At 45.3% G+C, this 17,763-nt stretch overlaps 1 protein-coding gene across 9 annotated transcripts in view; it reads left to right on the forward strand.

The window, feature by feature from the left end:
* Window positions 1–17,763, forward strand: part of PTP4A3 (protein tyrosine phosphatase 4A3) — a 122,569-nt gene that overhangs the window by 82,352 nt on the left and 22,454 nt on the right. For all 9 annotated transcript variants that reach the window (XM_058174460.1, XM_058174468.1, XM_058174466.1 and 6 more), the window contains one exon: window positions 12,201–12,953. In XM_058174460.1, the coding sequence (XP_058030443.1) occupies window positions 12,849–12,953 (105 nt within the window). In that variant the 5' untranslated portion in view covers window positions 12,201–12,848. The remainder of the gene's footprint in view (window positions 1–12,200; window positions 12,954–17,763) is intronic.

The following is a 17,763-nucleotide window of genomic DNA, read 5'->3' on the forward strand; positions in this document are numbered from 1 at the left end:
AAAGCTGGTTAGGAACCATTCATCAGGCGACTGTGAGTTCTAGTCTTCCCTTAGGCATGAAAACTTGTTGAATTCTTGACCAATCCCTAGGCGACTGTGAATTCTAGTCCCACCATAAGTAGGAAAACTGGTTGGGTGACTTTTGGGGCCAATCACCAGGCTGCTGTGAGTTCTAGTCTTTCCTGATACATGAAAACTGGTTGAATTTTTGACCATTCCCTAGGCGACTGTGAATTCTAATCCCGCCATAGGTAGGAAAACTGGTTGGGTAACTTTTGGGGCCAATCACCAGGCTGCTGTGAGTTCTAGTCTTTCCTGATACATGAAAACTGGTTGAATTTTTGACCATTCCCTAGGCGACTGTGAATTCTAATCCTGCCATAGGTAGGAAAACTGGTTGGGTGACTTTTGGGGCCAATCACCAGGCTGCTGTGAGTTCTAGTCTTTCCTGATACATGAAAACTGGTTGAATTTTTGACCATTCCCTAGGCGACAGTGAATTCTAATCCCGCCATAGGTAGGAAAACTGGTTGGGTGACTTTTGGGGCCAATCACCAGGCTGCTGTGAGTTCTAGTCTTTCCTGATACATGAAAACTGGTTGAATTTTTGACCATTCCCTAGACGACAGTGAATTCTAATCCCGCCATAGGTAGGAAAACTGGTTGGGTGACTTTTGGGGCCAATCACCAGGCTGCTGTGAGTTCTAGTCTTTCCTGATACATGAAAACTGGTTGAATTTTTGACCATTTCCTAGGCGACTGTGAATTCTAATCCCGCCATAGGTAGGAAAACTGGTTGGGTGACTTTTGGGGCCAATCACCAGGCTGCTGTGAGTTCTAGTCTTTTCTGATACATGAAAACTGGTTGAATTTTTGACCATTCCCTAGGCGACTGTGAATTCTAATCCCGCCATAGGTAGGAAAACTGGTTGGGTGACTTTTTGGCCCAATCACCAGGCTGCTGTGAGTTCCAGTCTTTCCTGAGGCATGAAAACTGGTTGAATTTTTGGCCAGTCACCAGGCGGCTGGCATGAAAGCCAGCTGGGTGACTTTGGGCCAGTCACGCTCGGTCCAACTCACCTCACAGGGTTGTTGTTGTTATGGAGACAACAGGCGGAGGAGGGAGTGTTACGTATGCTCTGTGCCTTGAGTTACTAAATAATGAAGGCAGGATAATAAAAATAAAATTTAAAATATATATATAACCCTAAATTGAGCGACATGCGCCCGAACTGATAGTAAAAAAATGCTACTGGTTCACCGAACTAGTAGTGAAAAAAAAATGTAAAAAAAAAACCAAAAACCTTCCGACTATCAGCTGAGCAATGCACGATCGTCAGAACTTTTTTTTTTTTAACTTTTTAAACATTTTTTTTTACTACCGGTTCTCTGGAACCGGCAGTTAAAAATGCTTTGAAAAGTTTTTTTAAAAAAAGTTCCCACGATCACGCGTCGCTCAGCTGATCGTCAGAACTTGTTTTCATAATTTTTAAGCAATTTTGTACTACCGGTTCAGGCGAATAGGTAGTTAAAAAATGTTTTTAAAAAGTAAAAAAAAGGCTCGGACAATTGCACGGCACAGCTGTGACCGTCCGAGCCTTTTTTTTTTTTTTAAGCATTTTTTACTAACTATTCTCCCAAACTGGTAGTAAAGATAAAGGTAAAGGTTCCCCTCGCACATACGTGCTAGTCGTTGCCGACTCTAGGGGGCGGTGCTCATCTCCGTTTCAAAGCCGAGGAGCCAGCGCTGTCCGAAGATGTCTCCGTGGTCATGTGGCCGGCATGACTCAACACCAAAGGTGCACGGAACATTGTTACCTTCCCACCAAAAGTGGTCCCTATTTTTTCTACTTTTCTCCCGTTATACGGCAGCACTAGGGATTCGAACCGCCGAGCTGCCGACCTTTCGATCGACAAGCTCAACGTCCTAGCCCCTGAGCCTTGAACCGGTAATAAAAAATGCTTTAAAAAAGTTTTTAAAAAGGTTCCCAAGATAGCGCACCATAGCTGATTCCTCTCTCCCCACTGTTCTACTTAACCTTCCCAAGCCTCCTTTTTTGGCATGCGCACAGCATGCTTGGCGAGCAGTGCACAGCCGGCGAACCGGTAGCAAACCGGTTCAGATTTCACCACTGCCATAGATGATGGGAAAAGCGTGGTTCGCAATCAAGAAGCAAAATTCACACGTTTTCTACAGTGCTTTAGGGCATGTTGGGTGGGGAAATGTGTTAACTTTGGGGCACATATTTCTGCACATAACTGCCTAATTTTGTGGAGCTGAGGTCAGGGTGGAGAGAAATATTTTGGCACTGAGCAGACAATCTGTTTCTCCGTTCCCACCTTTCCCCCCGGTCAACTTAAGGATCCTGCTGACCTCTTTCTTTGGAGGAAAAAAGAGGCTTTCAAAAAATGGACTTGGAAATGAAAAAGTAGCATTTATTAATATGACAGGTAGTCCTCGACTTAACGACCGCAATTGAGCCCGAAATTTTTGTGGCTAAGGGAGACAGACATTGGTTAAGTGAATTTTGCTCTGTTTTACGAACTTTCTTGCCATAGGGACTAAGTGAATTATTGCAATGGTTCTGTTAGTCACGTGGTTGTTAAGTGAATCTGGGTTCCCCGTTGACTGGGCTTGTCAGAAGGTCGCCAAAAGGGGATCTCATGACCCCGGGATATTACAGCGGTCATAAATATGAGTCAGTTCCCAAGGGTCTGAATTTGGATCAGTGACCATGGGATTGCTGCAATGATCACAAGTGTGAAAAACGGTCCTTAAATCACTTCTTTCAGTGCCGTTGTAAATTCTGACGATCACTAAATGAACTGTTGTAAGTTGAGGACTACCTGCAATAGGAGGGAATGGAAGGGAAGGAAGGAGACGTGAGGAGCACGAGCTCAAAACCTTTTTTCATCAAGCAGGGCTGGCCTGATACAATTTTAAATTGAATGTTTTAATGGAATTTTAAGGGGATTAATTTTATTTATGACTTTTATTCAAAATTTTTAAATTTTTCAGCATAACTGAATTAGATTTTTAATGGTTATTGTATTTTAAACTGTCGATATTTATGTTTTATTTCTGCTGTACACCGCCCTGAGTCTTTGGAGAAGGGCGGTATAAAAATATAAATAATACATAAATAAATAAATAAGGAGAGAGAGAGAAGAAACGGAAGGAGAGGAGGGGAGAGACAGGAATGGAAGGAAGAAAGGAAGGAGATGTGAGGAAAGAGAAAAGGAAGGAGAGGAGGGGAGAAACAGGGATGAAGGAAGGCGATGTGAGGAGAGAGAAGGAATGGGGAGGGAAGGAAGGAAGGAGACGTGAGGAGAGAGAGAAGGAAGGAGAGGAGGGGAGAAACAGGGATGAAGGAAGGAGACAGAGAGAAAAGGAATGGGGAGGGAAGGAAGACAAGGGGAGAGACAGAGGAAGGCAGGAAGGAAGGAGACGTGAGAGAATGAAGGAGAGGAAGGGAGAAACAGGGATGAAGGAAGGAGATGTGAGGAGAGAAGGAACGGGAAGGGAAGGAAGGAAAACGAGGGGAGAGACAGGGAGGAAGGAGACGAGAGAGAAGGAAGGAGAGGAGGAGAGAAATAGGGATGAATGAAGGAGATATGAAAAGAGAGAAGGAACGGGGAGGAAAGGAAGACAAGGGGAGAGACAAGAAGGAAGGAAGGAGACGAGAGAAGAAAGGAGAGGAGGGGAGAAATAGGGATGAAGGAAGGAGATGTGAGGAGAGAGAGAAGGAACGGGGAGGGGGAGGGAAGGAAGGAAGATGGGAAGAGTCAGGGAGGAAGGAAGGAAGGAGACGTGAGGAGAGAGAGAGAAGAAATGGAAGGAGAGGAGGGGAGAAACAGGGAGGAAGGAAGGAGATGTGAGGAGAAAGAAGGAATGGGGAGGGAAGGAAGACGAGGGGAGAGACAGGGAGGAAGGAAGGAGACAAGAGAAGGAAGGAGAGGAGGGGAGAAATAGGGATGAAGGAAAGAGACATGAGGAGAGAGAGCAGGAACAGAGAGGGGGAGGGAGGAAGGAAGGAAGATGTGAGAAGAGAGAAGGGGAAAGATAGGGATGAAGGAAGGAGAGGAGGGGAGAAACGGATGAAGGAAGGAAGGAGACGTGAGGAGAGAGAGAGAAGGAACAGAGGGAGGAGGAAGGAAGGAAGGAAAACATGAGAAGAGAGGAGGAGAGAGTCAGGGTGGGAGGAAGGAAGGAAGGAAGCCAGTCTCAGCTAAGTTTGGGGTTCCACCAAATTTAGGCCAAACAACCAAAAGTTCAAAGTAGCGTTGATAAATCCTTGAATTCCCGTAATGAGTCTTGGGATGCTGTTAAGCGTATTAAGCGGAGTTTGTGCTCCGTTCCCGTTTGGCTCGCCTCGTGCCCTGGGTTCAGAACAGGTGAGAAGAGACTTATAATATAGGATTAAATCATGTGCTCAGGGTTTATCAGTAGCGGTGGAAATGTCTTGATGTCTAAAGACTGAGATTTATCCACTACCTCTGTAATGTTTCCTTCCTGGCTAGGCACATTACTGAAAAATATACCCTCGATTTAACAGCCACCATTTATTTTGTTTTATTTTTTAATTTATTCGTCAAAACAAAAATTACACCTTCTAATGGTTTAGCCAGTTCCCTCTCCTTAAGGCATGGATTTCCAACCTTGGCAACTTTTAAGACCTGTGGACTTCAACTCCCAGAATTCCCCAGCCAGCCATGCTTGGTTTTTTGCCTTTAGACATTTCATTACCCAACTAGATAACCTCATCAGTTCACTGCAAGTAAATAACCAGACTCCGAAATCGCCCAAAATGCCACAGTTCAACCCTGAGCGCCATATATTCAGTTCTGTTCCTCAATAATCTGCATATCTGCTTCTGTTCCTTCTACTGTTTGTACCCTATGACTATCATTAAATGTTGTACCTTATGATTCCTGATGAACGTATCTTTTCTTTTATGTACACTGAGAGCATATGCACCCAAGACGTGTCCAGTCACACTTGGCCAATAAAGAATTCTACTCTACTCTAGTCTACTCTAGTCTATTCTATTGTTGATGTTCCCCAAAGCTCTGGGATATTTTTCTAGAGTACCTTTTTAACATAGAATCAGTAGGGCTTTGGAAACGTCTCTTTTTTGCAAAGACCTGCATCGTATTTGGTTTAGACAATATTTCCCCCCCCCCCTTCTTAAGACAAGAATGTCTAACCTTGGCAACTTTTAAGACCTGTGGACTTCAACTCCCAGAATTCTCCAGCCAGCATGAAGTCCACAGGTCTTAAAGTTTCCAGGGTTAGACATCTTTGTCTTAAGAGATGGGTTAACCCAGTGGTCTGCAAAAAAGGCATGATATTGCTTTAAGGCTGTGCTGCATCATGCAAGCATCCTGATTGGTTGAGCTCTCTAGCCAATGTATAAAAGGACTACTAAATTATGGCTTGTGGGGAATCTACAGGGACGCTACAGCATTGTAACTTGATGACATGCTGCAACTATATATTTGAGCTTTATGATTGTTGCTTGATCATGGCTGGTTACTGATTCCTCAAGATACTGACTGTTGTGAATTGAACTGTGTTTTGACGAACTGAAAGAAGACTTTGTTTGTTGTGCAAGTCTACGTTGGTAAGAAGACTTGATATTTGTAACATCCCTGACTGGCTTTATATGTGTATGACCTGGATTGTTTTTGGACTATGACTTTGCCTTTTCCCTAAAAGTAAAGGAATATCAAACCCCAGTTTATCTGCAAGTGACTGTGACAGTCTCAGTCATTTTCATGCGTAGGGTACTCTGCTCAACAGTCCACAACCTTGGTTATGAACCCAGATTACCCTTAACAAGCATTGTTCACCCGTGTCAAGTTTAAAATGGATGGACTTCAACTCTCAGAATTTCAAATATTGTGTTGAAATGTTGTATTGTACAGAAGTGAGCTTTGCTGGCTGAGGAACTCTGGGAGTTGAAGTCCACAACTCTTAAAAGAGCCAAGTTTGCAGACCACTGGGTTAAGCAATTCAGTCTTTTTTTTTTTTATAAATAATTTTTATTTAAGCAATTCAGTCTTGATGAGCTCCAACCTTTTAGTCTAGTACCCACTAGTGTTGGCTCTGAATTGTGGAAATTTAACTCCACAGAGTATCTCCAACAGGTTGCAGAAGGCTAGTGTAGGCAGAGGTTAATACGTACACGTCCAGTCTTCATCAGCAAAGCTTTCATATCATCTCAAGTTCCCATGCCAGGTTTATGTTTTTTCCTATCGCCTATCTTTGCAAGGGTGTACAGAATTTTGAGAGACGCAAGTAGATTTGTGGCTCACCTGAAGCAGAACCTTGCTTGCAGATTTGAGAATCCAGTTTGAAATTGGCTTTTCTCGCCTCCAACCAGGTGAAGGGGAACAGGAATAACTGGATAAAAGGGACCTTGGAGGTCTTCTAGTCCAACCCCCCTGCTCAAGCTGTTCCACTGGTTAATTGTCCTCCCTGTTAGGAAGTTTCTCCTCAATTCCAGGTTGCTTCTCTCCTTGATTAGCTTCCATCCACTGCTCCTTGACCTGCCTTCAGGCAGAGAAATAACAACCTGTTCCTGGTTTACCCCTACAAATTTTTTTAAATTTTTTTTTATTTGCATTTATATCCCGCCCTTCTCCGAAGACTCAGGGCGGCTTACACTATGTCAAGCAATAGTCTTCATCCATTTGTATATTATATACCAAGTGAACTTTCATTGCCCCCAACAATCTGGGTCCTCATTTTACCTACCTTATAAAGGATGGAAGGCTGAGTAAACCTTGGGCCTGGTGGGACTTGAACTTGCAGTAATTGCAAGCAGCTGTGTTAATAACAGACTGTCTTAGTCTGTTGAGCCACCAGAACCAAAAGTGTTAATTGCATTAAATGCATTAACACTTTTGGCTGAACCTCTATGTCAGATTTGCTGGGGATATGGGGCAAGGTTGAAATCCAGCAGGTTCTGGAGAAATTTTGAGCAGTTCGGAGAACCGGTAGCAGAAATTTTAAGTAGTTCGGAGAACCGGCAAATACCACCTCTGGCTAGCCCCAGAGTTGTATGGGAATGGAGATTTTGCAATATCCTTCCCCTGCCACGCCCACCAAGCCACACCCACCCAAGCCACTCCCACAGAACTGGTAGTAAAAAATACTGGATTTCACCACTGATATGGGGTACCGCAGCCTTTCGGTAATTAGGGGTCCTTGATGCTTTCTGAGCTTGCTTGTTTTCCTGCTGACGTTTCCTTACCCAGCTAGGTAACATCATCGGTGCTAGTAAGGAGTGCTGTTCGCTGTCAGATTTATATTCTGGTGTCTTGCCTGCCTGTGTAGATGGGATCTTAGCGATTCTTTGGTTGGGCTGTTTCCTGATGGCTCTTTGGCAGTTTCTTGGTTGGGGAATTGCTTACTTGCTAGTTGGTCTTTTTGTAACCCTTTGCAGAGCAGCTGCTGGTAATTTTCCAGCACTTGAAGTCAACATCTGGCAGTCTTGAGTTGCGCATTCCAGCTGCGAAGACCAGTTAAGTAGCTTTATGAAAAGAAAGCCCCCTTGAGGTCTTAATAAAATGGGCTGATTTGATCTTAAAGTAGCTTCTGCTGTTCCTCGGAAACCTGGCCTGCTCTAGCGCTCATTCACACAACCAAATTAAAGAGGACCAAAATACACCAGGCTTTCCAAAAGGGCAACTTAACCTTCAGTCATGTTTCTAGTCCCTTTGGACCAGTGGTGAAATCTGAACCGGTTTACTATCGGTTTGCTGGCTGGGCATGCATGCTGCGCACCAAATGCACAGTACGCAACAAATGTGAGATGCGCGCACACATTGCATGCCAGAAGGAGGCATGGGGTAAGTAGAACAGCACACGGGGGGGGGTGATCAGTTGTGACGTGCAATCTTTTTTTTTTTTACTTTTAAAAGCATTTTTTACAATCTATTTGGCCGAATAGGTTGTTAAAAATGCTTTTAATAGTAAAAAAAAAGGCTCTGAGGATTGCGCGGCTCAGCTGTGTTTGTTTTTTTTACTTTTCAAAGCATTTTTTACAACCTATTAGAGAAAAGCGAGTGAGCTGGAAAGAATTGGCAAGCGGGCGACTGGGCGATTGGGTGGGCATGGGCGGGGGGAGCAGTGTTGTGTCTGCGCCCCCCGAGCCGGGCCTGCTGCCAGAAAGTGACAGGAATTTTTGCTACCGGTTCTCCGAGCCACCCGCCGCCATTTCTACCGGATCGGCTGATCCAGTCCGAACTGGGAGCATTTCACCCCTGCTTTGGACCTCTTTGGTTCCAAAATCATTGACCCATTCCTTAAGTTACCTTGGTTTTAGGGTGAGCCTTGATGGGTTAAAAGGAGGGGGCCCTTTTCCCTGTTCTCTCTTATGACCTCTTATGTGTTCCCATACTGTGACAGTAGAAATATCTGGACCAGTTCAAGCTAAGGAAGTCAGCCTTAGGGGTTTCCATCTCCTACTTAAAAGAAAAAAATGGAGATAGACCAGTGATGGTGAACCTTTTCGACACGCGCATTGTTAGGGTCGCGCTCTGGAAAAGCCAAACTTCCGGGTTCTAGTGCGCATGCACGCCTGACAATCAGCTGACTAGCGCCCATGCACAGGCTGGTTTTCGGCACTGCCACACGCGTGAAGGGATCACATTCCGGAAAAGCCAAACTTCCGGGTTCTGGCGCGCATGCGCACCCGACAAATCAGTGGCCGGCACGCATGTACATACTGGTTTTTGGCATTGCTGCACGTACGAAGGAGAGCTGATGTCGCACGCACATGCGCGCCAGAAACCCAGAAGACAAACAGGCAAGGCTGCGCGTGCTGGGCGACATGGCTTTGTGTTGTGGTGCGCCAGCAGCCTGCGGAGCTGGCAATGGAGTTGGACAGCAATGAGGCTGAGGAATAACATGGGCCAGTCCTGGAGGTAGGGGAAGGCCCGGATCAGGGCTCTGCGTCAGAGGCAGAGATGGGGCCAGGGCCATTGGGGAGTGACGTGCGGACTCCGGAGCCTCCAGAGGCAGAGTGGTGAGGCAGAGGAACAGGAGGAGCCTGTTCCTAATGCACGCACAAGAAGAGCTGCCAGAAGGCAAGAGCAGCTCAAGCAAAGAGGACGACTCGGAAGTAGGGCCAAGAGATGATTGGCCCCTGCCATAAGGCTTAAAAGACCAGCAACAGCGTTTGGGCTTTTTGTCGGAAAACAACGTTGATAGCCTTGCTCCTTCTCTTGCTGCATTTATTTCTTGTCGGCGTCTTCTGCTTTTGAACTTTTGCCAAGAAAAGCCTTTGGCAGTTTGCCTAATTAGACCAAGGTTGGTGATAAGACTGAAAAGTTGTGTTAAGAAGAATTTGTTTTGATTTCGTTTGGACGACGCTGAGAATGAGTTAATTCTCAGCTGTTCTAATAAAGTCTGTTTGTTTTTGAACTGACTGCATCTACTACTACCTACTTGGGCCCTGGGTCACAACACTTCATGTGTCACTTCGAGCACGTGTGCCAAAGGTTTGCCATTATAGGGGGGAGTAGATCATTGCAAGCTGTTCCGTACTGCATATTCAGGTGACTACAGTCCAAACTTTTTCCAAACGTCTTGTTCCGAGATGAAGAACTATTCTGGAATAAGGAAAGCAGCCGGAGAGAACCTGGATCACCGATAGTCTCCAGGTGTTTTGGAACTGCAGCCACCAGAATGCTGGTCATGACTTCTGGGATTTACAAGTTTATAGGTGTAACCTATCTGGGGCCAGTGAATAGGGAACGAAGAACTAGCCCAGTAACAAGCCCTGATTGTTCTGTCCTCCTTCGCCTCCGTCCGAGTGATGGCTTAATTAGCCGGCACTATCAGCTCTGGCAGCAGAATAGCCAGCATCTGCCAAAAGCCTTCGTTATCTTCCACGATGCTGGTGAGTCACCCAGGAACAAACTTCAGCTCTTAGTCAATCAGTGGATTTGCCTGTTACAAAGAGACACAGCAGCTCTCTCTGCCTTTTATATCCTGTGGGGTGTGGCTCCATGACTCAGTACTTCCTAGGCCTGCCCCACCCCTGCTTCTGTTGTTCCCGCCTCTCCTGCCTACGAAATCTAGGGTCCAGCCAGGCCTGATTGCCATCAGCTGGGTCTGGAGGCGTGGCCTGGGGGGGAAAGAGTCAGGGGACGGAGGCCTCATTATCTCCTCCACCTGGCCTGCTTCTGGCTCCTGGAGCTGAGCCAGGGAAGCTGGTGCTCCCGAGGTAAGTCCTGATGGCCCTTCCCCCTCACTGTCCAAGTCACTTTCTGGCAGGAGGGCCAGCTCGGGGGGCTCAGACACAACACTGATAACCGTTGTTCTGTGGAGGCCACGTGATCATGGCTTGTGCTTCAGAAGTGGAGTGAGACGTCCCGACCCTTTAAAAACGAACTTATTCTACTTGTATTTCAATTTTGTAAAATTATTTGGTGTTTCTTTATACAGTACATTAGCACCACACATAATTGGTCTGTATTTATTTTTTTAAAAAATAAAATAAAATGCCTGTGTACTGATAAAGAGAATATTTGTAGCTCAGGGTTGACCTGTGGGGTGCTTGGTGCTCTCTGAGTTTGGTTGGGGTTTTTTTTGCAAATGTTTCATTACCCAACTAGATTACACCATCAGTGCTAGAAGGGGTGGGGTGTGTTGGCATGGGGGAGAAGGGGGAGGAAGAGGAGGAGGACGACAACTAGAGTCCTTGGTGCTCTCGGAGCTTGATGGTTTTCATGCGGACATTTCATGACCCAACTAGGTAACATCATCAGGGAAAATAAATACAGCTCTAATATACGGTAAGATAGTGTGTCAAGCCTGTTGCAGGAATACAACTATTATCAGGGTCTCCAAACATTACGTTTGAGATAAAAGCAGCGGTCACAGCTGAATAACAGAACATCATCAGAGTTGGAAGGGACCTTGGAGGCCTTCTAGTCCAACCCCCCCTGCTCAAGCAGGAGACTCCGTGCCATTCTGGACAAATGGCTGTCCAGTCATTGTGGAGCACCCACAATCTCTGGAGGCAAGCCGTTCCACTGATGAATTGTTCTCAACTGTCAGGAAATTTCTCCTTCGTTCTAGTTTGGATGTTTCATGACCAAACTAGGTAACATCATCAGTCCTTGAAGAGAGTGGGGTTTGCAGAGAGGGGGAGGGCTGTGGGGTCCTTGGGATTTCTCTGAGCTTGGTGGTTTTCTTGCAGATGTTTCATGATCCAGCTAGGTAACATCATCACTTCAAATGAATATGCAAAGAGTTGTTTTCTTTTTCGTTCGGATGAAGACGACTCCCGAGCAGAATAAAGTTATGCATTTGAGCCACCCTGGAGCAGTGGTCAGAGTGCAGTACTGCAGGCTACTTCTGCACACCTGGAATACTGCATCCACCACACTAAAAAAGATGTTGAGACTCTAGAAAGAGTGCAGAGAAGAGCAACCAAGATGATTAGGGGACTGGAGGCTAAAACATATGATGAACAGTTGCGGGAACTGGGCATGGCTGGTCTAGTGATGAGAAGAACCAGGGGAGACAGGATAGCAGTCTTCCAATATTTGAGGGGCTGCCACAGAGAGGAGGGGGTCAAGCTATTTTCCAAGGCACCCAAAGCACAGACAAGGAATAATGGATGGAAACTAACCAAGGAGAGAATCAACGTAGAAATAAGGAGAAATTTTCTGACAGTGAGCGCAATCAATCAATAGAACAGAAGTTGCCTTTGGAAGTTGTGGGAGCTTCATCCCTGGAAGCTTTCAAGAAGAGACTGGACTGCCATTTGTCAGAAATGGTCTAGGGTTTCCTGCTTGGGTGGGGGGGGGCTGGACTAGATGACCTACAAGGTCCCTTCCAACTTTTGTTATTTCATCTGTTAATGCTGCCTGCCGGCTGCCTGCAATTTGGCAGTTCGAATCCCCGGTTCTCGAGGTTGGTTCGGCCTTCCATCCTTCCGAGGTGGGTAAAATGAGGACCCAAATTGTTGGGGGCAAGAGGCTGACTCTGTAAACCGCTTGGAGAGGGCTGTAAAGCGGCATGTAAGTCTTCAGTGCTATGGTTATTTTCTGAATTTTTTGACCCACAGATCCTAAGCGCGTACGATTGCCTTGATACGCCCCTTCTGTTACGTTTTGCAACCTGGAAACCTTTGGCCGCAATCCTGGTGCTGATCGAAATGTCTCTTTTGTCCTTCCAGATCGTCCTGCATGCTGATCGCCTGTGGATTTATGGAGGGGGCTGGGCACACTTTTGAGCACTGCCACGCACAGCATCCCTCCCGTTGAAAGAGGACAGTGTCCTGGCCGAACCTGGCCTCCTAGAGACCCTTGGGCTTCACCATTCAGAGACCCCGTGGATGGCTGTTGAGGTCCGCGGAAAGCTTCTACCGGCAGTTCCCCCATCCTGAGCTGCCCCGGGCTCCTCTCGCTGCCCCCAAATATTTCACATATCCAGATGGGGTAACGTGAAAGCCCAAGAGATAACACCAGCGGGTTCGCTGAATGCAGAGGCCTTTGTGAGGAGGAGAAGGAGGAGGAGAAGAAGTAGAGGAGAACTAAGAAGGGAAGCTGGGCAGCACTGAAGGACGACTACTTAAAATTGCACACTACGGATTTTTTTTTTAAAAAAAGGAAAACAAAAACGAAAGTATTACTCGGTCTCAAGCACAGGGTCCCTTTTTTAAAAATCCGAGGATTTTAGAGAATCCAACGTTATCTTATTTGCACAACATTTGTGTTGATTTGAGGAGGAAGAGAGTCTGGTCAGGCTCTCGTCACTTGGGTCTTCTTTTGGCTTTGCAATTCGTTTTTTTTTTTCTCGAGAGGCCACTCGGCTTGTCTCCACCATGGCGCGCATGAACAGGCCTGCCCCTGTGGAAGTGTGCTACAAGAATATGAGGTTCCTGATAACCCACAACCCAACAAATGCCACACTGAACACTTTCATTGAGGTAAGATACTGGTGAGAGAGCACCTTTCACTTATTTTATTTATTTTTTTATTTTTATACTTTTATACCGCACCATCTCCCGTAGGACTCAGGGCGGTTCACAGGCATATTAAAATACAACAATAATAAATAAGCAATTTAAAACCCAATTAAAACAAAATATTTCAATCGCCAAATAACTAAAACGGTAAAAACCGGTTAAAACCCATTAAAATTAACTAAAATATTATTCTTAGGCTGGTCCAGCTCGTTGAAATAATAAAGTCTTCAGTTCACGCCTGAAGGTCCGGAGGTCTGGGAGTTGCCGTAACCCTGGAGGAAGCTCGTTCCACAGGGCCGGTGCTGCCACAGAGAAGGCCCTCCCCCTGGGGGTCGCCAACCTGCATTGCTTGGTCGACGGCACCCGGAGGAGGCCCGCTCTGTGGGAGCGCACCGGTCGTTGGGAGGCTATCGGCGGCAGGAGGCGGTCTCGTAGATACCCCGGTCCTAAGCCATGGAGCGCTTTAAAGATGATGACCAAAACCTTGAATTGCCCCCGAAGGCTACCGGCAGCCAGTGTAAGCCGCGCAGGATCGCTGTTATATGGGAGCAACGCGGTGCTCCCTCTATCACCCGCGCGGCTGCATTCTGGACTAACTGGAGCCTCCTGGTGCTCTTCAAGGGGAGCCCCATGTAGAGAGCATTGCAATAGTCCAGACGGGAAGTAACGAGGGCATGAGTGACCATGCGTAAGGCATCCCGGTCAAGGAAGGGGCGCAACTGGCGAATCAGGTAAACCTGATAAAATGCTCCCCTGGCGACGGCTGTCAAATGATCCTCTAAATTTACATCCATCACTTCTGGATGTAAATTAAAGTCACAGAGATTCTTGGACTTGTGACATTTCAGGATAAGCCAAGTTCCGGTGAGGGACCATCAGAACATCCCAATATTGTAAGGCTAATTGCACAGGTAGTCCTCGACGTACGACCACAGTTGAGTGTTAAGTGAGGATTTGTGGAGTTTTGCACCATTTTATGACATTTCTGCCCACAGTTGTTGAGTGAATCACTGCGGTGGATAAGTTAGTGACCTGGTTGTTAAGTGAATCTGGGTACCCCGTTGACTTTGCTTATCGGAAGGTTGCAAAGGAAAATGATGACATGGTTGCGGGACGCAAGGATGAGCCGGTCGCCAAGCCTCTGAACTTCGATCACGGAACCGTGAGGGTTTGTTGCAAAGGTTATATAGCTAGGGGAAAAACGGTCGTAAGTCGCATTTTTCAGTGCCATTGTAACTTTGAACGGTCATTAAATGAACTGTTGTAAGTCAAGGACGAACTGCAGTGTGGAAAGAGTGCAGAGAAGAGCAACAAAGATGATTAGGAGACTGGAGGCTAAAACATATGAAGAACGGTTGCAGGAACTGGGTGTGTCTAGTTTAATGGAAAGAAGGACTAGGGGAGACATGATAGCAGTCTTCCAATATCTCAGGGGTTGCCCCAAAGAAGAGGGAGTCAAACTATTCTCCAAAGCACCTGAGGGTAGAACAAGAAGCAATGGGTGGAAACTGATCAAAGAAAGAAGCAACTTAGAACTAAGGAGAAATTTCCTGACAGTTAGGACAATGAATCAGTGGAACTGCTTGCCACTAGAAGTTGTGGGTGTTCCATTACCGGAGGTTTTTAAAGAGACTGGGCAGCCACCTGTCTGAAATGTTATGGGATCTCCTGTTTAAGCAGGGGGTTGGACTAGAAGACCTCCAAGGTCCCTTCCAACACTGATTGGAAGTGTTCTATGTGGGTGCCGGAAGTTTGTATGCCTGAAATAGATAGTAGCCAACCTTCTCAAAGCTCACGGAGAAATCACATCTGTGAATCCTGAAGAATCGAATTGTCCGAGATGATCTGTGGTCTTCTGCTTTGGTCAGGGGTTTAGATTAGATGACCTCCAAAGATTCTAAGAAGGTTATTTCCAACAATCCTCACTTGCACTGATCCTTTTGATGAAGGTTTATCTCCATATCTAAAGTGACACTTGCATACAGACCAGGGCTGCAGCTATAACTCTTCTGGTATTTATCACCTTGTGGTGCCTTCTCCATCTTGGAAGCCGTGTTCAAGATGGAACACCTAAACAAGCAACCAGAGAGAGTTGTCCAAGGCAAAAGATAGTCCTCCACTCATGGCCATAATGGAACCCAACTTTTCTGTGGTTAAATGAGTTTTACCCCATTTTTCTTGCCTCAGTGGTTAAAGTGATCACTGCCGTTGTTAGTAACACAATTGGCGAATGAATCTGCATCCCATTTTGCAACCGTCGTAAGTTGCCAAGCCTCTGAATTTTGATCACACGACCACATGCGAGAAAGCGCCGTAAGTCGCTTTTTCCCCCCCCCCTGTGGCTATTATATCTTTGAACGGTCACTAAACGAACGGTTGTAAGTCAAGGACCGCCTGCATGTTCAAGAAAGGCTCCAAAGCCTCCTGATTTGAGAAGGTTTACATGGGGCCCACTTGAGATCCTAGAGCCGTTTCATAGCAGCTCTGTTTTGGAAAACAGTTGCAGAGTTTTCCCCCCCGGCTCAACTGAGCTTGTTTGGACAGGTTTAGGTGTGCAGCGCGATCACCTGGACCAGGTGGGGTTGGTGGTTTCTTCTTCTCCTTTTTCAAGTGCTTTACCGAGATTTCACGCAATAGCCGTCATAAACCTTCCGTACTTTACAGATTAACAGAGTTGGAAGGGACCTTGTAGGTCATCTAGCCCAACCCCCCGCTCAAACAGGAGACCCTACACCATTTCTGACAGATGGCAATCCGGTCTCTTCTTGAAAGCCTCCAGGGATGAAGCTCCCACAACTTCCGAAGGCAACTTCTGTTCCATTGATTGATTGCACTCATTGTCAGAAAATTTCTCCTTATTTCCAGGTTGAATCTCTCCTTGATTAGTTTCCATCCATTATTCCTTGTCTGGCCTTCAGGTGCTTTGGAGAATAGCTTGTCTCCTTCCTCTCTGTGGCAGCCCCTCAAATATTGGAAGACTGCTATTCTGTCTCCCCTGGTCCTTCTCTTCACTAGACTAACCATGCCCAGTTCTTGTAACCGTTCGTCGTATGTTTTAGCCTCCAGTCCCTTAATCGTCTTTCTTGCTATTCTCTGCACTCTTTCTAGAGTCTCAACATCTTTTTTTATAGTCTGGTGACCAAAACTGGATGCAGGATTCTAGGTGTGGTCTTACTGAGGTTTTATAGAGTGGTATTAGTCCCTGACTTGATCTTGATTGTGTCCCTCTGTAAATGCAATTTAGGATTGCATTGGCTTTTTTGGCTGCCGCTGCACACTGCTAGCTCATATTTAATTGGTTGTCCACTAAGACAGGGGTCTCCAACCTTGGCAACTTTAAGACGTGTAGACTTCAACTCCCAGAGTTCCTCAGCCAGCAAAACTGGCTGAGGAATTATGGGACTTGAAGTCCAAAAGTCTTAAAGTTGCCAAGATTGGAGACCCTTGCATTAAGACTTCAAGATCCCTCTCACAGTCACTGCTGTTAAGCCTGATTTCCCCCAGTTTATATGTGTAGTTTTGTTTTTTCTTGCCTAAGTGTAAGACTTTACTTTCCTCTACGTTGAATTTCATTTTGTTAGATAGGGCCCAGGGTTCAAGTCTGTCAATAACTTAGCCCAAATTATGCCTTCCCCTTCATGTGTGTGTTTGTGTGTGTTGGCATTTTTCCACCCTGGTCTCCCCTTCCTTTTTAACGTGCGCATAGTGCATAGATATGGTTCTATTTTGTTTTATTATTATTATTTTGCTCCGATACCTGGCTCTTGGCCAAGGTGTGCTGTTTATAGCCGTACCTTCCCCTGCCTTCCCTCCAATAAGGCTGTGTTGTCCACAGAGGTTGCTCTGGGTTACAACTCGACAAAATTTGTTGCATACCTACGGGGATTAAAAATAAATGCCCTTGTTTACTCTTGGATCAGCAAGAGATGGACGGGCTGGGATAGATTTTCACTTGAAAAAGATTTGTTTCGATCAGCCCGTATGGAGAGTCCTCGACTTACGGCCGCAACCGAGCCCGAAATTTGAAAGCGAGGCAGCTGTGAAGCGCGCTTTGTTCCATTTTATTTTATTTTATTTTATTTTATTTGAAGCAAAGTTTTTTTTTTATTTATGTGAAACAAACCACATACAAAATATCTTTTTCTGAACAAAATATCAGCCAGGTATATAATCACATCAAATTCAATTCTCCCCCACCCTCTTATATATTTTATCAATGTATTTCCCTTCTCCTCTTTTTAGTTTCTCTATTTGCATTGCTCTTAAAAGAAGAAAATTCTAGTCTAACCCTCTCTCCTGAATTTAAATCTTTAATCAAATCTATACCTTTTTTTAAAAAATTCCCCTCTTTTATCTCTTGTTAAAACCCTGTATTCCCATTTACAAATTCTTTCTTTTCAATCTCTATAGTATCAACATCAATCATCTCCTTACATTTCAATAGACTTTTTAAGGTTATTATTCTTAATCTTGTAAAAAAAAAAAGTAGAAAACAAGCTAACAATCATTATTTTGAAAAATCTCATCTTTATATACTCTCCTCTCTTTAATATTTAACTCTTAATCTATATTAATTCCCTTTTTATTTTGTCTTAAGATTCCTTACTTTTTTTGCTTATCCTATATTTCTATCAATCCTACCAGTCTCCATAACATCAGTATAAATCAACTCTTTATGTATCAATGAGGATTTTAAAGTTGTTAGCTTTGTCCCGTTTTATGAGCAAACCAATGCAGCTGTTAAATTTATTATTTATATTTACATATATAT

This window comes from Ahaetulla prasina, chromosome 3, assembly GCF_028640845.1.
Source record: "Ahaetulla prasina isolate Xishuangbanna chromosome 3, ASM2864084v1, whole genome shotgun sequence".
Lineage (NCBI taxonomy): Eukaryota > Metazoa > Chordata > Lepidosauria > Squamata > Colubridae > Ahaetulla > Ahaetulla prasina.